At 35.9% G+C, this 23,135-nt stretch overlaps 3 protein-coding genes across 4 annotated transcripts; 1 reads left to right on the forward strand and 2 right to left on the reverse strand.

Moving 5' to 3' along the window:
• Positions 1–1,395: 1,395 nt before the first annotated feature.
• Positions 1,396–2,959, reverse strand: LOC147285654 (auxin-responsive protein IAA29-like). The gene is made up of 4 exons (XM_086244878.1): positions 2,427–2,959; positions 2,087–2,334; positions 1,852–1,933; positions 1,396–1,728 (listed from the first exon to the last, which is right to left on the reverse strand). The coding sequence occupies exons 1-4, from the start codon at positions 2,825–2,827 to the stop codon at positions 1,677–1,679; spliced, it is 783 nt and encodes a 260-aa protein (XP_086101004.1). The 5' UTR covers positions 2,828–2,959; the 3' UTR covers positions 1,396–1,676.
• Positions 2,960–13,207: 10,248 nt separating this feature from the next.
• On the forward strand, positions 13,208–14,512 carry LOC147285655 (uncharacterized). Its single transcript, XM_086243999.1, has 2 exons — positions 13,208–13,516; positions 13,601–14,512. The coding sequence occupies exons 1-2, from the start codon at positions 13,230–13,232 to the stop codon at positions 14,286–14,288; spliced, it is 975 nt and encodes a 324-aa protein (XP_086100125.1). The 5' UTR covers positions 13,208–13,229; the 3' UTR covers positions 14,289–14,512.
• A 612-nt stretch (positions 14,513–15,124) lies between these two features.
• LOC147285656 (RabGAP/TBC domain-containing protein) lies at positions 15,125–22,446 on the reverse strand. Of its 2 annotated transcripts, XM_086244245.1 has the most exons (16): positions 22,304–22,446; positions 21,985–22,158; positions 21,835–21,886; positions 21,639–21,746; positions 20,879–20,963; positions 20,471–20,525; positions 19,497–19,898; positions 19,222–19,281; positions 18,419–18,517; positions 18,234–18,344; positions 17,168–17,218; positions 16,861–16,932; positions 16,637–16,753; positions 16,191–16,340; positions 15,778–15,878; positions 15,125–15,652 (listed from the first exon to the last, which is right to left on the reverse strand). In XM_086244245.1, the coding sequence occupies exons 1-16, from the start codon at positions 22,364–22,366 to the stop codon at positions 15,322–15,324; spliced, it is 2,031 nt and encodes a 676-aa protein (XP_086100371.1). In that variant the 5' UTR covers positions 22,367–22,446; the 3' UTR covers positions 15,125–15,321. The 2 variants fall into 2 exon arrangements, with proteins under 2 accessions (XP_086100371.1, XP_086100372.1); XM_086244246.1 differs by lacking the exon at positions 17,168–17,218.
• Between the last annotated feature and the right edge of the window lie 689 nt (positions 22,447–23,135).

The following is a 23,135-nucleotide window of genomic DNA, read 5'->3' on the forward strand; positions in this document are numbered from 1 at the left end:
AGTGTAATTTTAATCGCAATGATACCGTTTAATAGATTCAGTGAAAGAATTAGAGCATCTAACCCAAAATCAATTGGCAATGGGTGGAGAGGCCCAAGACTTATAAGCACATATGCTAAGCTCTAGTTTTCCGATGTGGGACATTGCTCCACATTACTCTCAACACGCCCCCGCACGTGTGGCGATATTTTGAGCCTTACACGTGAACAAATTGTATTGGGTGACGTGGGAGCACGTGTGGCCGTTGGGCCTTACACGCGGATAACTTGGCTCTGATACCATGAAAGAATTAGAGCATCCAACCCAAAACCAATTGGCAATGGGTGGAGAGGCCCAAGACTTATAAGCACATATGCTAAGCTCTAATTTTCCGATGTGGGACATTGCTCCACATTACTCTCAACATTCAGATCAATAATTCTTTTTAAACGTGACTCGCTTTTTTTTCTTATTTTTTATGGTTCTTTCTTTTTTTAAGCTTATAAATGGTGTTATTGCAATTCATACCAAAATACTATTTCATATATTCTTTATTGCAATTGTATTAAGTGCAATGAACTAAACTACACTACTAGTAGATTTTAATCCATTACTTCAATTTCATGCAATAAAATTACATTAAACACCACCTTTGTGAATACTCTTAGAAAGTTTAAAACAATTTAAATTAAAATATCAAGTAGCTATTGCCTATTTCTAATAGCAATAGAAAATTATTGCCTCATGTGCGAATGAAAGGGCAGCGACTTTCTTTCAGACTTTGAATCGTATACGGTATAACAAAGAAATTAAACAAAGTTGAACGTAACAATTCCATTCAAACAAATTTTGGATGTGACAATTGATCTCAAACTAATGAAGTTGAGCAAGCGAAAGAGAGACCAAACAATAGAATATTAAATTTTGCTAGCGTCAGTGTACACTGTTCAACAGATAGATTGGATGATTAACCTATTTCTAATAATGTGAATTCTATAATAAGTATTGTAGTAAATCAGAAGCCTAGCCACATTTGGGCAAATTCCAACCATTGATTTATACGGATATTGTAGGCATTGAATGCGATGGCACAATTCAATATTGTGTGGTCAACGTGAGCCCAAGATTTGCCGTCACCAAATTTGGTGGGTCAATGTGGCAATGGGCATTACTTGAAAATGAGATTAGCCCACACTGCATTTGACACAGTTCAGCAAAGGCCCAAGTTGTTAGCTCATCAAGCCCATCCAATGGTCCTTATTGCAAGAAAACCCAGAGTATTGGGGTGTTCCAAAGAAGAAATGAAAATGTTGGAAGTATTTTTGTGGATACTAAAAATTGGATAATTGTCGGAGATCTAACTCGATCAGAAAACACTTGAATAAAACGTAATCGTAGCAATTAATGGTCACAAAATGAAGCAAAGAAAAGAAGATTGATCAGAAATTATATGCAAATTTAGCTATATTAATATATATAGATATATAACATGTTTCTACTGCGGGGTACGTAATTAAAAGTGATCCATATGTTACACAACTGATCACTAGGATTCTCTACATGATCTATAGTTTACAAATAGTCATTCAAAACTCATGTGAATTAAAGAAGCTATATGGGGTGGTCTTTTAATAAGGTGGCTTCTGCTAGAGCAAAACAGTCAGATTTGATGATGACCCACAGTCCTGTCACTCCCATTAATCACTCCTCTTAACCAATTTGAGACGTTGCGCAGTCCTCATGAAACTTCTGCACAACCAAAATTCAAACATGAGTTAGAAGTTACAACTTAATTAGTTCTGTTTATGGACCTACATTAGAATGAAATTGTTCAATATTTATGGAATCAAAATCAAGTGGGTTTAATTATACCTCCAAGGTACATCTTGAGCAAGTAGCCAATCTCCTTCCCTGTCTTGATAAGTGAGTTTATAGTTGTTCGAATCCTTGTGACCTATTCCATTAATTCCAGACAAATAATTGTTAAACCCAAAACAGGAACAGAACTTTTGACCAAAAAAAAAAAACAGGAACAGAACATGTCAATGACTCAATGCACACGTAGTTTCTTTGGAGGGGCTCAAAAATGTCCAATTTAAGTACTTACATTTGTCAAACATGTCCATCAAGGTGTGTACGAGTGTTTGGAAAGAGTGATGGAGGCTCAAGTCAATCTTTCTTGCTATTCCCACTCCATCCATCTTCACCTTCACGAATGTAGAGTATTGCTGGTGGTGGTTTGATCCTCTGCCACCGCAGCCACAGCCATTCCCAACCCCATGGTTATTGTGAAAGCACATCTCCTTCCTCCATGACTTAATGGGTGGCCACCCCACCAAACCATCTCCATCATTTCTATAAATTAAACCAAACATTTATTAATTCAAATCATCCTCACTATTTTGATTAAAAAAAAAAACCAGAGAAAGAGAGAGAAGTAGTAGTACTTGATCATAATGGTAAAGCGGGATGAGTTGTGTTGGTGTTCGGGGTCATCACCGTTATCATCATCGTTTGGTTGGTTGTTCCAAGACAACAAAGGCAGCGTTCGAGGCACACTATTGTTGTTGTTGTTGTTGTTCTCAAAAGCTTGGCCAAAGCCACGTTTTTTCTTAATGTTGTTGTCATTTATAGCAGTATCAGCAGCAGCAGTGGTAGTAGGAGTACTAGTTTTAAAGCAGCTAGACACAAACAACGGAGCATTAAGGCAGCTGAATGAGACTTCCTTCTTAGCCTCGTAAACAAAGCTGTTGTTGTTGTTGTTGTTGTTGTTCAAGTCCAACAACCCTCCTTCTTTGATAATTGGATCATTGGTTGGAAGAAGAGCGAGACCCAGTTGCAGCTCCATGTAAAAACCAACAAGAACAAACAAAGATCACCCAATTAATAAAATATAAAAGGGGGTTTAAGAGATGACTTTGTGATCAGTGAGAGTGAGAGAGAGAGAGAGAGAGAGAGAGAGAGAGTTTGGGGTTTAAGGGATTTGGGTTTGTTGCTGGTATTAATATAGATGGAGGAGTAGTTTGTGTGTTTGGGAATTGGGATGGGACAAAGGGACGGTGAAGAGAGTCCGGGGTGGGCGGGTATGGGACACAGTGCTGGGAACATTGGCTGAGGGTGTCCCTATCATTGCCCCACTTTTGACCGACCCACTTGCCCCGCTGTTCCTTCTACCTCTTTTGTTTTCTGAACCCCAACACACACCCTTGACCCTTTGCTCCTTTACTATTTCCAGCTACCAGCTTCTCACGCGCACCAACACCGTGTCTTTGCACACAATCACACTGGTCTTTCTTTTTCTTTACGAATGCTTAACTAGTACCAACACCTTGTTATAGAAACATATTTAATATTTAAAATACTTACTCTAGTAGTAAAAATGTGAACTGTTAAACTTAATTAAATATGTATTTATATATGAAACCTATCTCGTACTCACAGGGAATTTGGAAGTGTGTTGCTTTTATAAGCTGCATGCTCCTGCTGAAATTACTGTACTATTGCATACTCTGTTTCCTTCTTTCTCTGCCTTTCCGGCGGACCCATTCACTTTGAAAGTGAATCGAGGGCCTGCATTTTGCACTCGGGTAACAAACGTTATAGTCAAACCTTAAGAGCTGGGTGGGTCCACCCCACTTTACATCATAAGCAACTCATACAACACACAAATTAAAATCATATATAGGATCCTAGATTTGTGACAAATTTTATAGAGTATATAAACTTTTGTACAAATAGTTTGGGGAAGTGTTCATTCAATGTATGCAATAGGACATGTGGAGAGCATTCTTTATTGAAATCATTTAATATTGTTTAGTTATGACCATCCCAAGTTTATCTAATACCCGTGGTTACGATTAGCCGGCATAGATGAAATTAACAATTCAAACAATGTGATGCATTGCATGTAGATTCTTATGGAAATAATTAATTAATTAATTGCATGAAAGGAGATCGTATCTTTAGTTGAAAGTTAATATAAACTTTTTTTTTGTCATATTGTAATGAGTAAAGAGAGATAGAGCGGTGGGGAGAGTAGTAGCCTTGTGACAACGCAACAAACAACATATAAGTATATAACAAAAAATAAAAAACACCGATGCTAGAAAAATAGACAAAACATATGTTCCCTATGTGCTTTGTTTTGGTTATGTTTGGGGATTAAATTTAATATTTAAGGAGGAGGAGTTAGAAAATGGTGATGGTATGGTCCTTTTTGTGGCTACACAAAATGGCATTCAAAGTTCCAACAAACCCACATAGAAAAATTGCCTCCTTTGGTGGAGTCGCACTCTCATTCACTCACTCTCTGTGACTCTGTCACGGCTTGAACAACAACATTAATGAAAAGAAGACCTTGGTCTTCGGGGACTTCACGTGATTGCCGGCAAGCCCACGAGGGCCTGGACCGATCGATCAAGCCATATCCGATGCACCCGCACGAGTCAGTCCGAGGCATATTTACATGGTGATGGTGCCACCCACAATCCAACAACTACTTCTCATTGGAACATTATATCGAACACCTGGCATGCAGATTAGTCCCGTGCATGCATTGATGCATCCAACCATGCATGTATACAAGCCCATGTGTCCGATGGTCCAGCACAGACTAGAGTGGACGGGCATAGTAGCGAATATATGGACCCAACTCCAAAAACGAGTGTTGACTGATGGATTAAAGTCAATGACTGCAACTCTGCAAGCCTGCAAAACTTGTTTGTTTGTTTCAAAATTTTGAATGGAAGAGAAAATGTCCTCCACTCAAGTTGGAAAAGATTGAGTGGCTACGGTGACTAGGGTGATGGGTGTGGTGTGTGGTGTGAGTTTGTGTGTGTCTAAAAGTAGTAGGGAGGGGATCCCTAGTGAAACAGAAAGGAGAGAGCATTCATGACTTTGTCCCTCCAAGAGGTCCCCCTTTTTGGAAAGTCATACTCCTATAGTCCTATCTCCTAATTCGACACACTTCACGCCTATGAGGTGGACCCTTCATTTCCATCCATCATCTCACAAATTAAATTCATGTTGGCATAAATAATTAAAAATATCTATGATTACGTATCAGTGTATCACTATCATGTTATCGCGTAATCAAAAATTATAGACATATATATAAACAATTTTGTTCTCATTATATTACTACACATAACAAGTTGTTAGTTTGTTACTGACCCATCTTTCATAGAGATAAAATTTTTTTATATTGATTATTAAATTAAGTAGTCTTATTTATGTGAAAACTGTAGTTAAGTAGAAAGAAAGAATGAAATAAAATGCATGTATGCATATTCATTTACTTTTTTCCAATGAACATTCAGCATTGTTGTAAGCATCACAATAATTAGACCCAAAATAGAAACACGAATTCGGAAGTATATTATATATATATATATATATATATATATAGGGTAAGAAGCTTGTAATTGCATGCATACAGTAAAAGAAATGTGAGTAAAGTCTATATTCATTAGTGACATAGAATGTGGTGATAATTATACAATAAAGACTGAAAAGCCTCGATTTTAACAAAAAATGGTAGTAATTAGACAATATGGACTAAAGTTCTCAATTACCACTCTATTTTGTGCTACCAATGAGCAAGGAATAAAATTTTGGGTTTCGAGGAAATTTTGAAAAATTTTAAATTTCGACAGAAATTAGATGGAAATGACGGAAATTGCTATCAAAATACGAAAATTTTGAATAAAACTTTACCATAAGTTTATTTAACATATTATTTACTAAATTGATAAAAAATATTGAAGAAATCAAATTATATAGTAGGTTTCATGTGATATAAGGTGAATATAATGTGCGCTGGACCAAATACTGTTAAATAAAATTAGTATAATGAATAAATAAAATATATTCTTTATAATGTATAATTTAATTATACATTAAAATCTAAACCCTAATACTCTATATATTCTATATACCCTAATACTCTTTATACTCTATATAATCTATACATTAAACCTTATATACTATATATTTTTTAAGATTTAGATTTTAAGCCCTTTAAGATACTTTTAATTATTATTTTTTATATAGAAATGTATTAAAGTTTAAGGTTTAAAATAACTAAAAGAAATCTCAAACTTTTTTTTTTTTTCCAATTGCCCAAAGGCCCCAAACCCCCCCTCATTTTTTTTCCTTACTTTTTTTCCCCTGTCTCTTACCTAGCCAAGCTTTGTCTTCACTAAGTATAACAACCCAAATTTTGGCTTATGGTAATTTTGTTACTTAAATTTTTCAAATTTGTTTTAAGGTTTGTTTAAAGGAATTAGAAATTTCTTTAAATTTATTTTAACTAACTTAGACTTTTGGTTGTGATTCTAGAGCTTAATTGTGTGGAAATGAATTTTAGAAAATGAAAATTCAAGAATTTGACGATTATTATTTTTCTCAGAATTAAATTATAAGAGTAGGATTTTTCATAATTTTTTTGAAAGAAATTTGACTATTTTGAGGTTATAGGAAATTAGTACTCATCAATACGAGCCCGTAGAATTTTTCGGTGAATTATTTGGAGTCTCGAGCTATTTTTGGTGAATTTCTGAAGTTGAAGAAAATATAAAATATGAAAATTTCGATAAATTTCGATAAATTTCAGTAAATTTCGCCGAAATTTCGAAAATTTCAGCGAAATCTTTCTGAAAACTTATTAAATATATGTTTCGATTTCAACATCCTAAAAAAATAAAATTTTCGACAAAATTTTGAAATTTAATTTTTTGCCAACGAGGTGTGTGCTTTGCCAACTTTTTTTTTTTTTTAGTGATATAGATAATATATAATATAGAATATAGAGTAGAGTGAAGAAGAGTGGGGACAAACTGACAAAGTGTATATTTTTTGTAGGCCGATTCTGCCTTTGCCTTAAGTCTTATGATGACTTTTGAAGTCGTGTTGTGGGACTGAAGATTCCCATGGAAAGATAAGCAATAAGCCAAGTAGTGTGTGACAATTTGAGATCAACTGAGAGAGACTCATTTATTTACCCAGATTTTCCCAAGATCTGCTTCCCCCTCCCTTTGCCCATAAATCCTTCCAAGATTTAATTCTTTATTATTTAGACTTTTATTGCAATACACGTGTGAAATTGGAGCTCAAGTGGATGGTGTTACAATTTGGGTGGCTAGTTTTTATTCAAAAATTTTAGCTAAAATGAATTAAGGACTACTTGTGTTCCAAATTTCCAATTACATTAGTTTTAGTTTTTGTTAATCATGTGATCTCACAATAAATTGTGTATATATACAATTATTACATGCAAGACAGAGTAGATAAAGATTTAGGTGAATTTCTGTAATAGAGGATCTAATAAGTAATAACATGAGTGAAGTGGAGTGGTAATTACTAGCTAATCTAAAATTTAATTGATCGAATATTTAATAGAGTCCATTAATTATAAGGTACTAACACAATAAAATATTAACCAAAACCACTCAATCTATTTTTATTAACTTGCGGACACTATCTACCAGCCAAAAAAATAATATGCGGACACCTTCCAAAAGAAACGCATCACAACAAAATCAACTACACAAACAACCCAAAACTGATCTTCTTCTTTTCTTTGCCAAATCGATCTCTTTCTTCAACTTTACCAAATCGACAATTGTTCATCTTCACTCACAAGCATCGTTCTGCAACTCCAAAAAAACTGCAGTTTCAGTTCACAAACTGCTTTCAGTTCACTTTGCAGTTTCAGAAACTACAGTTTCACTTGTAGTTAGTAATTGCAACTGCAAGCCTGCAGCTCCAATAAACTACAGTTTCATTTACACTGCAACTACAAGCTTACAACTCAAATAAACTGCAGTTTCAGTTCATTTGCAGTTTCTGAAACTGCAGTTGCAACTCAAATAAACTGCAGTTTCTGAAACTGCAGTTTCAACTCTAATAAATTGCAATTTCTGCAGTTTCAGTTCACTTACAGTTCCAGAAACTGCAGTTTCAGTTTCAGTTCACAAACTGTAGAAAGTTCACTGTAAAACAGCAGTTTTTTATGCAGTTCCAGAAACTGCAAAAAACTGCAGTTTCAGAAACTGAACTAAACAAAAAAATCAAGAACCTAAACATAAATCGGCGAAAGGGGTCGTGCAACTCGCTGATCAGGAAGTCTGAGCTCTCGATCTTGCGACGTCGTCCAGATCGAGCTCTCTTCTCTCTCTCTCTTCGCGACTTCTCAGACTTCTCTTTCTCTCGGATTGGAAAACTAGCTAGCTTATAACCACAGCCGTATGGAAAACCAGCTACCTTAAACTTTGCGCTCAATCATCTTCGTCGGAGATCAATGAAGAAGATGGATGAGTTTGGGTGTGGCTGTGGCTGTGGTTGAGTTTGGATGTGAGTGTGGGTGTGTGAATGCAAGTCTGTGTGAGCTATAGTCTGAATAGAGTGTACATGCGGGTACAATAATGAACCAACTCAAAGTGACCTGATTGTTAATAAAATTAACCTAATTGTTATATATTAACAATAATGGTATTAGAAATTAAAAATCATAGCAAAGATGTAGTAATGAGTAATTATTTCTATTTAATATTGAAAATGATGGAGTTGCTTTTGCTTTTAAAGTGAACCATCACAGATTCACAAACGCTATCCAACTCTACTTCTTAGGAATACATATCAATTCAACATTTCAACCTGAACATATTAATTCATCTTCCTCCTGGACTGCACTTTTAATTAGTACTGTTTGATTGTATTTCCTGTCCAATTAATAAAGACTTGGTTTCTCTTCAGATGAAAAGTGGAAATGGGCATGAATGCATGATCATGTTTAATTTGCCAAGAAAAAAGGAGAGGACATTAGTTAAGAGGGCTGCTATTTGCACACCATTTTTTTTATTTTTGCACACCCTTTTAAAAAATAAAAAAAAAACTCAAGGAAAAAAACCTTATACCCCATCTTTTTTTTTTTTTTTTGCACACCCTTCCTAAACAGAAAAAAAAACACACACACACCCATCCCCGATCACCTCCCTCCCCACCTCTCCTCTCTCCGACACACACCCATCCCCAACCATGCCGAGCAGCCTACCACCACCGGCGACCACCCCACCCCCTCCCAGCCCCTCTCTCCTCTCTCCTCTCTCTTCTCTCCCTTTCTCTCTCTTAAAAAAAAATTGGAGCGGGTTCGGTGGACCAGTGCCGAACCCGATGGTTTCGTTCGGTAGGTACCTACCGAACAATCCTATTCTATTCGGATGGGGGTGTGTGGGTGAGGGGAGGGCCAAATGGTCTTTTTTTTTAATTTTTTTTTTTTAGAAAGAGTGTAGAAAAAGAAATTTAAAGGTGTGCAAATACCCGACTTCTTAGTTTAAAGGTGGTGTTGGTTGACCAATGGAGTAGATTGCCAATAAAGGGTCAAACAAAGAGTGGGGGGGGGTCAATTTTCTGGTCTGGTTCAGTTTTGGTAATACGGATACAACTTCAACAGGCCACTTTACTTTTGGTGCAGAAAGGTTTTCCCTGTTAGGAATATTTGGTGGTTGGTTGGTATGATTCGGTATGACTTTGAATTCTCATTGTCGGTTTAGATAAGCAACTCAGTAACTCACACACTGACTGAGCTCCAAACCATGCATGCTAGCTTCCATCAGTTTAATTACTTTTAACAAAGGCCACTATATGCAACACCTCTTTCTCAGCTCTTCCTGTCATTTATTTCATCCCTCACTATGAAATAAGTGGGAGTTAGTGAGATTGCTAGGCCTATGCAAATTCACTCAAACCCAATAAAGCCAGGCAGCTTTTGGGCCACAAATTGGTGGGGTAATAAACCCAATAGGCCCATTTAATCGAAGGAATTCAATCATAGCCCACTGTTCAATCTTTCAGTCCAAAATTCAATCATAGGCCTGTTAACTCAAAACCATGCTTGTGAATACCCATTTGATTGTACCAACTACCAAGCAATCGTAGCACACTTATTAAGCTTTCATTGGCAAATTCTTTGACTTGTATACTTGAAAGCAATAGAAGTTCTAGTTTCTCTTTGTTAGGATCTCTTTATTCTAAATCACTACTACAAGTTGAGTACGGTCCTCCTAATTGAGGTTCTAGCATCCAGAATTATCTATTAAATTTGACCCAGTATCTCTGACTTTGATTGTTGAACTCTGCTCCAATTAGCAGCATTTCTGGATTAGCTTAAACTGATCGATCAAATTGAGAAAATCTTGTTAACACAACTCGATCTGCATGCCCTTTTATTTTCTTCTTGTGGAATATACTGTTCCTGCTGTTTTTACAGCTAGTTTTTGGCCGAATAAAATTAATTCATTGATCAACCAAAGAAAGATGTTTGGTAGGTAGAGACTACCAATTAAGATACTAATAATTATTAGGAGACAAAGTGACACACAAAAGAGGCACTGATCGAGTCCTGACAAGAGTTTAGCCAATATTTCATATTTCATTACATCCTTGGACATTAATTAATTAACAATTAGACTAACCATCACACTCTGAAAAAGAAAGAATCCATGAAAGATATTCCATTGCATTGTATGCAACCAAAAAGTTAGATTTAATTTGAATATAGTCATGGATGAAATGAGTAATGGTAAGCGGAACTTTGGGTGGTGGATAGTCCAAAAAAACTCATTTTGCAGCAGGACTCAGGAGGTGGGGTTTGATTTGATGGTGGAATATTGGAGGGTTTGCTTTCACTTTGCAGTGGGAAAAGAACATTTGTGTGATTTACAGCAAAGAGAAAAAAGGTTAAAAGTGAAATATCATTGTGCAAATAATGGGATTGTGAGTGAAAGACTGAAAGAATCGTAATCTATAAAACTCCAACATGCCAGCTAAAAAGTGACTACTGCAAACTTCGAAATCTGTGCATGGCTCAGCACAAAAATTTAAAATCATGCAACTTTTTTTTTGGTTATACTTCTAAAAGCCTACTAATCTTTATATTTGTGACTGTGTTTTGTCACACAAGTACAGATAGATGGTTAAAAAATGAGGGGTTCGAGTTAAGCAGAGTCTAGATCATCAGAATTCAATTCACTAAGATCATTAGCACTGCAAAAGTTATTAAGAAATATCATTGCTCTGAAGCTTATATCTATATATATATATATTTGATATTTCTGTGGAAAAATTCACAAAAAGTGGATATTTAATTACTAGTTCCTAAAGCAGTCCATTCTTTTGAGAGGAGAGAGAGAGAGATATATATATGTAGAGAGACAAAGATTTGATTGCAGCTTTGGCCCTCCATAAAGGAAATCCACCATGCATTTTGAAGAGTTAACCCAAAACTATGGACTGTAGTCCACACAAACTTGTCATTTTCTATCCCTCATGGGTTTAAATTCTTTATTTTGTTGTACGGAGAGAACAAGGACCAAAGATGGTGGGGGAACTTTACAAGCTGATAATGACTGAGAAAGCAAAAAAAATGTCATAAGATGAGAATAATATGCCCATTATGCATGCACTAGTAGACTAGCTAGTACAGTAGTACTAGTCCTTTGATCAGAATGTGTCATTTAGGACCAAACTCCAACATCAAAGTGCGATTTAATTGGCTGGCAACTTTCCAGAGCAACCTAGCTAGTAATCCAATATCTCATGTGTTGTGTCTGAATATAACATATTTAGCAAGTTCTAGGATCAACATTTCTATAATTTAACCCAATCTGTTCTCTGATTCAGTTTCCTAATTAAATTTGAGCTTTAATTTGAGATTTTATGTCCTATTTGATTTTTCAAATCGAGCTAATGGAGCAAAGCTGCAACAACACTTATACCACAAATTACCATTCTCTGAATACACCCCTAATTCTCTAAAACCAAAATATAAAAAGAAAAGAAAAGTAACAAGAAGAGAACTTGCAATTGACTTGAATGATTGATCAGGTATAGATAAATTGAGAGTATTGAAGAGAAATGCATGCATATCGGTAAATTGGTAATATATTGATATATCTTTTATATATCCAAATATTCATGCTTATTATTTTGTGTGTTTTTCTTGGGACAGAGAGTCAAATGGTTTCTCAAGGGTGGTAAAAACATTAAATAGCTTTTGGAAATGTGAGGTCAGAAATCCAATAATGGTGAGGAACATGATTGTTTTTGGTTGGCTAAATACAATAAATTGCTGAATGCAAGGAAGTGAAAAAGGCAGAAATTATTATAGCCTGGAAAGCAATATAACGTGTTGAAGCAAAAGGGAAAATAATTGAGAGCTTGGATGATGAGCATGTGGTTTCTGAGAGTGAGAGTGAGCATGTGGTTGAAGCAAAAATCACAAGGAACAGTGATGTCACTCTGCCCCCTTCTAATTCTGGAATAGCATATAGTGGTGGTCCTAAATAATTGGTCCTTGCAGTTGCAGAAGAAGCAAAAGATCGAAAATAATTAAGCGAGACCACATGCATTTTTCACGCTAAAGGTTGTCACTCACTCGTTTAAAGATCCATGCCTGCTGGATATGCATGGGACCTTCTATTGTCACTTAGTCATACTAATGTTCATATTAACCATTTATTTAAATATGTAGTCACCGCAAAATTAAAGTCCCACTTGCTCTAGAGTCTAGAGGCTGCCAACCCTTTTTATTTTTTAAAAGAAGATGAACTAAATGTCTGAAATACAGTACTTTCACTCCAAAACATGATAAAAAAAGAAAGAAAGAAAGAAGAAGACATAATGACACAATCAAAGGATGAGTGGTGAGTGGTGACACCTGTCACCCGTACGTGGGTGTGGAAAAGGAGGATGGACCATCTGATTCTGCATCTCTGATAAGCGTCACATGCATGCAGCATTCAAACAGTTATACGCATTGATTGGTCATATTGGTCATATATATATATATATATATATATATATAGTGATACGTAAATTCACTCAATGGCCTGCGCACGCAAGTACGTACTGTTCTATATATATATATATTATCAAATCTTTCTCTTTCCGGAATCTAGCTTAAATTCCAAGTGCTCAAAGTGGGTAGCAAGATTTGCTTTTACAGGAGAGTAATCAATCGTGGTGTCAAAAAAGCTAATTAAAGTAGGATGAATCAACACACACACGTATTATGTATATAGGGGCCCCCCTAGCTCATAACATGTAGTGTACTGTACGTAAATAACCCATATATGCCAATATTAGTGTACGTCTTCATTCCTTCTTTAATTCACAATATATATATATATATATATAAATAGGTGACTGAAAGATGAAATAGAGCGAGTAGTAGTAGTGTGTGAGTGAGTGACATGATGGAAAAGAAAAGATCATCATCATCAGTGAAAGCAGGTGGAGGAGTACAGGGGATGAAGAAGAAGTTGTGGAGGCCAGAGGAGGACTTGATACTGAAGAAATACGTGGAAACTCATGGTGAAGGCAACTGGGCAACTGTCTCTCAGCGATCAGGTCTCATGAGGGGTGGAAAGAGCTGCAGGCTTAGATGGAAGAACTACCTCAGACCCAACATCAAACGTGGCCACATGTCCCACGAGGAGCAAGACCTCATTATCCGAATGCATAAGCTTCTAGGCAATCGGTCAGTTAATTATTAGTTCTAATTAGTTTAACCAACATTTTAATTACTTTTTAATAATGTTAATTCATATATATATGCATGTAGATGGTCACTGATTGCTGGTCGGCTTCCTGGTCGAACCGACAATGAAGTGAAGAACTTTTGGAATACCCATTTGAACAAGAGCTCCTCCACCACCTCCCCACCTGGACAACCACCCAAAAAATTAAAAACCACTACGACTCACCATCTTCACTACTCAAACCATGATCACCAAGACGCGGATCATAACAACATCATGATCATGACTAAGGATGATCATCATGATCAGAAAAACAGCAAAATCGGGCTTCAAACGTTGAGCACTACTACTACTACTAGTCATGATGATCATGATCATGAGGAACCGATTAATATCGGAATGATTAGGGAATTAGAGGAAGATGATCATGATGATCAAAGTAGTAATAATTGGTTAAAGATGGGTGACAGTACTAGTACTAGTACTACTATTAGTACAGACGATCAGGGCTTTTACTGGAGCAGCCATGACATGATATTAGATGATCCAGAATTATCACTTAGGGTGCCTACAAACAATGTTGCAACATCAATTGTGTTTGACGACGAGCCTTTCATTTCCTATATGGATTCTTTTCTTCTGTTCGAAGCCTTTGGATGCAGTACTACCACTTCTACTAGTACTAGTTCAGTTACTGGCACGGCCATGCAATCAGTTATGCCATTCGCCTGTGCTACTGATCATGATCAATTGCCACTCCTAGGCTCCTAGCTCATCATCAATAATTAAGCACTTGCATACTTCATTCAATATTGTAGCTGCAGTTATTAATATATATAATTAATAATATTAAACGTTATTATATATACAGCTAGCTTCAGTATATATACTGAAGCTAGCACTATATATAATAGCTAAGTAATCATCAGTATGTACCTATAGTGCTTGTTTTTCTCTGCAGTTTTAACTATGCACTCTAATAATGTTGTTACACACATCTTGGTGGAGTGCTGTGTTCTCCAAGCTCTCTCTCTCTCTCTCTCTACTTTTTCTTTTTTGAAAAGGAACAATTTTTGTTTTTTTTTCACTTTTTACGGAATACAACCTACACGAGTTCATAAAATGCAACAATAATCAGAGTCAGATCTTGCTACAAAATCAGAATCAAAGAGTCCCCAATTTCAAAAGTACATGATAGATATACGTGTACGGACATGATAACTTCAAAATGGAAGATCCGATCACCAATAAGCACCCACCCCTAGCTCGATCGGTAGAGTTGGAATTTGAATTATACATCCATGAAATAAAAAGAGTTTGAGCTTCATTTCTCTCCTGACGATTTTTATAGTTTTGGCCATGACCAAATCCATTTTTCAACGCTAAATGAGTGCGATTTGAAGCCTTAGAGTTTCTAATTATGGTACAAGCCCAATTTTATTCAACTATTCTTCATAGGTTGCCCAATTCTATTTGCCACCTCAAATTTTGTAATTTGTTTTAATCTTAAAACTAAAATTAATTAACTACCATCTGTCAACAAACAAAATTTCATCCCACAGAAAGAAAAAGGAAAAACAAACGAAGCTCCATAGTTAAATAGATGATTGTACCATAAAATAAACATATGATAAATTATAAAATACATAGTTGCCGGTAAACTGCATTCACAGTACGAAAGATAAGCTAATTGCCTTGAAAAAGCAACAATTAGACAAATCAGGAAATGTTTCCATGGAGATTTAAGTTGAGGAATAAAGTTTTAAGTTGATCAATCCTCCCTGGATCGAATAGGGAAAGACATTTACAATACGTCGTCATCTTGTTCTTGTTGAGGGTACAAACCATCACCAACAGGCAATGAGGGTGGAGTTCCAGGTGGAATGCAAGCAGCACCATTCTCACCAGCACATATGCACAGACCCTCTGCATCCCTGAGAACTGCATCAAGATCAATCTGACCGCTCAGTTCATTAATGAACTTCAACAGAGTGTCAAAGTCCATCTGCTCCCCGATTATCTTATTACGGAATCGCTTCAGTATCGCAACACACACATACAGGTGCAGGTGCTCAGACGGATAATGTGTCCACAATACCTCCCACAAGTACATTACCTTGTCAAATTCAAATTCCCTAGATATATATATGTGATGAAACTTAATCAGGAGAAATGAAGCCAAGTAAAAATACAGTAACATTGTCATGCAATATCCTAAAAGTGCATCACAACATAATCAACTAGTATCAAGGAACCTGACCTTTTAAACTGTATAAGAACCCAGCGGAAACAAAAGAAGTAATTCAAGCAGTCACGCTGCGTAAAGTAGTTGTGCAATGGGCTGTCTAATAACTCCACCAACTGCAAAAACAATGATTTAGAATTAATTAAGAACACAGAATATTATTGCTGCCTGCAAAAGAAATGTACGGTATACAATCAAGACACCAAATCTTCATTCACACACATAAAAACCCAATTAAGTGAGTGTCACATCACAGTCCAAGGTAAACATAAATCAATAACTGATGCGTCAAAGACTACAATGAAATTCATTATCTGATTAGCATTGGCATGCACATGAGAGAGCGAGAGAGAGAGAGAGAGAGAGAGAGAGAGAGAGAGAGAGAGAGAGAGAGAGAGAGAGAGAGAGAGAGAGAGAGAGAGAGAGACCTTAGTTATTGCAAAAAGTTGAGAGTGCATGCCATTTTGGTCACGGTTAAAATTAGGGCCAAGGCGCTCCATCAGGGAAACAAAACACCAAAATGATTCCGATTCATCTTCCATTACAAACAATATTGGGGACAGAAGATCACTCATACCCTGCAAGACAGAACAAAGATATATTATATGATGAACACATAGAACCCAGAATCTCACATAAGGGTGGGGGGGACTCTGCTGTAACTGAGCTATTAATGCATGAACCAAGTGGGGGTAAGATGACCATTTGCAGCCTGAATTTAGTAACATGAGTAACAAATAAATAGGATTTCATTAATTGAACATACTGTTACCACTTAGCAATAACATAGATTCAAAATTTCCAGAAGTTTCAAATAAAATATGACTACTTCTATATGAAATCATACAGAATTGAAATTAATTGAAGTAATCACCTGACAGTAACCAAGATCAAAGTTGTAAAATGAGTACGTCAACAGTATATCACGTAGCAGATTCACATGTGGATTATCATCCCCATCGTAGTAGGAGAGAGTTCGGTCAGTCCTCACCTTAAAAAAATTAGAATACAGTTAATAGTTTTAGACTTAAAAACTTCATTGTTAATTCACCCAACAAAGTTGAAAGCTAAGAATAAATTCTGCAAGTTGCATAATACCACATCTTTGTCAACAAGGCCTTTTCTCTCCCTGAATTTTGTAAATCTTCTGGCCTGTTCTTTAGAGATGCTCTGCAGAGGAAATTACAAGTGTACATATCTTAAGCCACCTAATCAACCTTACTAAAGACGGTTGCAAATGTGGGTGTGTGCGCGTGTGTGTGAGTGAGAGAGAGAGAGAGAGGTTTCTTAATAAAATTAAAAACCCTGGATAAAGAGAGGTAAGCACATCTCTAATCCCAAGTAGGATCACTACAGAAACCACAATACACACATATCACATTAGATATTGGATGTTCAGTCTTGCCTCAGAAGATTTGGCAGTATGTGTTACATCAATACACCATCTGCTGGATCTCTAAAAGAGTATTGTGAATAAAATCAGCATACTTTAGATAAGTAAATGATACTGTATCTAGCGTAAAAAAAACAAAAGGATACCATGCTGACTTTTAAACCCTAAGTAGAAAATTACAAAAACAGGTTCTGCAGAGTGTTTAAGTAGCACCTGCATGATTGTTCTAAACTAAGACACCATTTTGTTGTCCCATCATAGTCTCCAAATTACCAGCGGAGAGATCCAAAACTCCCATAAATTGTTGATAACTTTTGGATGCAGATTACACGGAGATATTTTATTAGAGTTTATTTATGTCAATTTTGAATGTGACATTTTATTTAATGTTTTGAATTTTTATACTTAAAGACATGGGGTCGTTTGAGGGTTTATTTCCTTATTACTTAGAGGGTTTAGTTATTGGGTTTGTTTTAGGGTTTCCTTATTCTGACTTGTACGACCCAATAAATATGAATTACATAGTGGAACCTTAAAGCCAGTCCTCTCTCACAATTTTATCCAGTTGAACATCATCTCAAACAAGTTTTGATTCATCATACAGGATTAATATGGTCTTATGAAGATTTGAGCTCCCAACAAGCAAAGATATTTTGGCTTGCCAACTAGTGGTGCCATTTAACAAGAATAAAGACATGGGGTAGTTGTACATGGATAAGTACAAAGTATCTAGTACCTATATTTCTGGACATGGATGTGAGTGTCCTGTTTCAGCACCAATATGAGGTGGTAGACATGGCAACCTGTGAACCTAGATACAGGAGCAGAGCACTATGTTTGTGCGTCTATATACCAACATTCATGTGTCGATTTAACATTTTTGACAGTTATCCATAACAATCCTAAAAACTCTGCATAAGTTACCTATATATGAAGGTTATTTTTCTATCAGTCAGCAAAGAAGTTTTGGACACAGACACATGTACCATGTCCTCAAGTCCAGACATGCCATTTTTGGAATGGGAGCAGTGTGGGGAAGGATGATGTAGAAAAAATTACAATTAGATTTATTACTAACCTGCCACTGCTTCTTTACAGTCTCAAACTCTGACTTCTTCATGGCCTTAAGATATTCCCTCTCGGCATATGTTGAATCATATGCATAGTATCCCAACAAGAATGGCCAAACCTATATTCATAATTAAGAATACTGAGAAGATGCATATTCAAACAAAGTAATTAGCTCATTATTTCTATACAAACCTCTTTCCGTAATTTGTGTTCAACTCCCCCATAAAATATTCTCTTTCTTAAAGCTTCTGAATCTGTGATCCGCCCTTCAGAATCCAAGAAGGTGGCCCACTGCAAAAATAAAAGAAACTTACACAAAGCAATATGACAAAACTCACACATTTCTATCAGCTCTAACACTACTCAAAATGTTTCCATTAACAAGATGATTCTGCAAAGCCCGAAGACAAATGTATTAATAATTTATTTCGGGATTTCCAAAGGTGAAAGGCATGGAGTCAATGGGGTTACACCAAGATGCCAACACTATAGCAGTATTATTAATTTTGTATTCAATTATTTTAAACCCAGAATTACATATTGATATCTATATTATTATGAATCCACGATACATTTTTTTCTTTATTTTTCTCACAAAATATCACAATATTCTGATTCCCAACACCTTCCCTATTTTCATCTAGTGCCTAAATATTAGCTTTTTTTTTTTCTTTTTCTTTTTTTGGGTGGGGGGGTTGGGAACTTCAACTTGTATGTGCCACATTTTAGAAAACCAGATATTCACAACAAAAGTTGCAAAAGGAACCCTGCAGAAACAGGAAAAAAAAAAAAACTTTAATGGGTTGGGTTTATTTAATTCGAATAGACACCGAGCTGGTTCTGGCTTAATGATAATTTAAAACAAACCATTTTGAGTGGCAATCAATTTCAGGAAACATCATACCTGACAGAGATATGTATGTTTACTAGGCACAGCATTTAAATGTTAGGTTTATTAGCACAGAACTTATCTTTTTAGAAGAGAAAAACCTTACCTCATCAGACTCCAAAGGTGGCCGTCGTGGTTTTCCCCATACCAGAGAAAATTTACTGGCCTGCCAATTTCAAAAAAGACAGTTATTACAGTGGACATGAAAATTCAAAGGAAATTGTATGCTTGACTCGGCTTAAATTAAGACTGTTTTATCTACAGTTTTTTATCAAACACAAAGCCAGATAACTTCCTTGAGTTCATTTGGAAATTTAAAACATTTATTGCAACAATTTTTCTCAAAATGCATTTAATAATTCGATAAAATGGAAGGTTTACCTCCAGTGGATCTGGGGGGACAGGATTTTTATCAGGGACTTTGTCCAAATTGTTGAATGACTTTTGAGTGTGATCAATGGGAGACTGGGTATTATTACTCCGTTCTATAGCACCATATCCATTACTGTGACCATCACGGAACAGTTGCGAAGTTGTTTCCCGAGCAAATTTGGTCACGAGAGAGAATTTTTCCAACACTTGAATTGAGAGATCTCGTGCAGGGTCATGAACCTTTTGCCTTTGCCTCTCATTGTATTGAAAAATGCTTGTACTTTCATCAAGAACATCCCCACTCGTACTCTCCTGGTTTTCATCTGAAGGGGTCTCACCAACCAACATGGATGTAGATGGCCCATTTGCAACAGAAAGAGCCCTAGGCAACTCCAAAGATGATAGAGTTCTCTGAAGAAACCAATAAATCATGAGAAAACATTGTAGTTTCCAGCTGCTAGTATCATCAAGAAGAACAAAGTTGAAAAGACAGCAAAAAAGAACAATTGATCCTTTCATTTGGGTCAGACTTCAATAAATTAAGCTATAGAACATATTAAGAACATCATGTTATTTATGTCAACCAAAATGTATTACTTCAAACAGATGCTAAGATGGACTAGGGAGCAAGTAAGCAAGTTGCCCAACACACAACACAATCTTATTAATGTTTGATAGAAGCAAGATAAATGCAATTAAGAAATTCCCTTCTTTTACTTTGGAATTTTTAATGTAACTCAGACCATTTTATCCTTCACAGAAGGGGATATAGATGCTACATTGTCATGTTCTTACAAATTTTGTGCAGAGGAACATTATGTATAAACTAACAAAAAAAGACTGCTTTCTAAAAATTGCTGTGTGGGTATGCATGCAGAAAAAAAAATTGTTTGTAGGAAGTATCAAGAGCATTCCAGTAATTTATTCTGACATTCATCTACAAGGAGACGTTTCCTTTCAGCATTGGCATAAATAATGCATACCTGGAGAGGACTTTGAAAATCATTCACAACAAATACATTTGCATCTTCAGCTGACCTGGAAAATTCATCAGAATAAAACTCTTACAACACATGATAGAATAAACGTATATTTGGAACACCACATAATGCAAAAAGGAATACTAGTAAAACAGCACAAAGAACCCTCTCTCAATCACACACACACATGCACACACTTGCATAAGCACAAAGATAGTTCATTCTGGATTGAAGTTCTACAGAAGTCTTATCTTCTGTCTATTTTTAACTGGTAAAACAATGTATGATCCCAACTCCCAAGACATTTTTATATGGATTAAACAAATACATGTATAGCAAAAGATACACCAGCTACAGAGAAACCAAAAACAGAAAAGATAAATATAACAATGCTGATAAAAAATAACCAACCTCACAAGAAAAACATGTTGCTTTACAGTAGCAAGAAACTCCTTGACTCCTCCATTGTAGAAGTACAGGGGAGGAAATGCAAGTCCTGAAAAAGACTTCCTTTCATACCATACATAGAAATACAAACACACAACATAAAAGAGTATATAGCTTTAAATATAAGCCTAATAAATCAACCAGAAGAAGAGAGGTACCTAGCAATAGAAATATTAAAACGATGCTGAATCTAATAAAATATAATGAGCTAAATACATTTAATACTTTTTTTTTCTTTTTATAGACATTATTTGTTAGCATATCTAGTTACTTTATTGAAGTGTACGCGCAAATTGTTCGTACGGAGTACTATAATATCTCAAGTAAACGACCAACCAAACAAAAGACAATAATAAATGTTAGGTTACAGAATTATTACGAAATTATAAAATATGTTATTGGAGTCTTGGAGTTTTGGACCAGAACATGCTTTGGTTTCTTCTACTTATTAGATTTACTTCCAACCTGGCAGTACAGATTGGGGTTGCACCACCACGTCGGGAAAATTAGACATACCAACCACCACATAGGGAAACTTAGACATACCAACCACTACGGCTAAACCTAGTAAGTATTATTATGTGCATTAACTCCTAAGAGACTATTCCAATTACTTAATGAATGAGTGAATTGTTGACAACAAGTGTCTACAAAAGCTACCAAATGAACTGTAACTAACACTATATATACTTAGGCCTTGGAAATTATGTACAAGTTGTTTTACCAGATGACAAAACGACGATAATGTACTGCCATCCAAGTGCGGGAGTGTGACGACGAATGGACCGAACATCTGTAAATGGCACTGCCCTTATTGTATAAAGATTCCTATCTACACCACAAGCATAAACCACAAAACAAAAAATTAATTCAACAAAATTAATAAATCAACTAAGATTCAAAGTCTGAAGAAACAGAACCTTTCTCAGACAGCCTAGCGTTCGTGTTTTGCCCTTTGTACGGAATCCATGTCTGCAAATTACAGCGAACCAAACACAATAATAAGATTTTTTTAAAATTTTAATAATATATTAGTAATCAAATAATCACGATTATTAATCAATTAATACCATGAATAGCGAAGAGGCTTGCTTGATTATCTTTAATCTACCACTAATCCTCTCGGAGGCAAACTGAGTGGGATGGATGGTGACATTGTCTTTCAAGAAAACCACCTCAGCACCATCGTGCTCGCTCGACGAGCTCTGCCTGGCGCTATCGCATTGCATCATACTCGCCGAGCCCTAAACCAAATCAACCAAATAAATCCCGATTAATCTATCGATTATCGCAATCTCTTCAAAAAAATAAACAACAAAATCAATCGATTATCGTAAAACAGTCGCAGATGATCGAATTGAAGTTTGAATTTACAAGATAAACGCTTACGTGTTGCTGCGACGCAGCGTAATCAGCGTCGTCGGAGAGATCGTGAAGCTCTGGTTCTTGCATCGCTGACGATTTTGCAGTGAGAGAGAGAGAGGAGGAGGTGGTGTTTTTTTTTTGTTTTTTCCTTAGAGACCAAGGCAGTGGGGTCGCCGTGGAAAATAGATGGGTTGTGTGGCCACGTAAGCGAGATGGCATAATGGGTTTCCTTCTAAGATAGAATGGGCCTTATCGTGTGAAATAGTTGCGGGGATTATCGGATCATAGCCGTTGGTTTTGTGGGACCTCTTTGTAACTATACGGTTAAGATTTGCATGCTTGTGACACCAATTGCCGGATGATCTGATCCAACCGCTGAGCACTGCTTTATGCAATACTCCAGTGTCTACCATGTCTTGCCACGTCAACAAGCTTTACTTACTGAATAAGGATTTTTTTTCCGAGCAAAACCATGAACAAGGTGTTTCTTTTTCCTTTTATTTTTTTTGCTTTTTTAATGTGCTTTTGATTAAGAGCGAGATAATAAGGCCCAATAATGAAATAGCCCAAATCTTCAATCCTAAAATATCAGGTCAGTTAAAATAAAAGCCCGCAAAGGACAAACAGTATCGGGATTTCTATAAAAACCCTACAATTTTCTTTCCCCACCCATATAAAACCTTCTTGGTTCATGAATAAAAAAATTTCAAATTCATATATTAAATAATGAAAACTTATAGCATGTATGTCAAGATTTTTGTCCAAAAAACTTTAAGAGTATAAAATTTCACATCAATATTTTAAATCTTGTGTTGCATTTTTAACGTAATATCAGAGCTAATGTGTTTGGTTAAGT

Source organism: Dryas octopetala, chromosome 5 (genome assembly GCF_963921425.1).
Source record: "Dryas octopetala chromosome 5, drDryOcto1.1, whole genome shotgun sequence".
Taxonomy (NCBI): Eukaryota; Viridiplantae; Streptophyta; class Magnoliopsida; order Rosales; family Rosaceae; genus Dryas; species Dryas octopetala.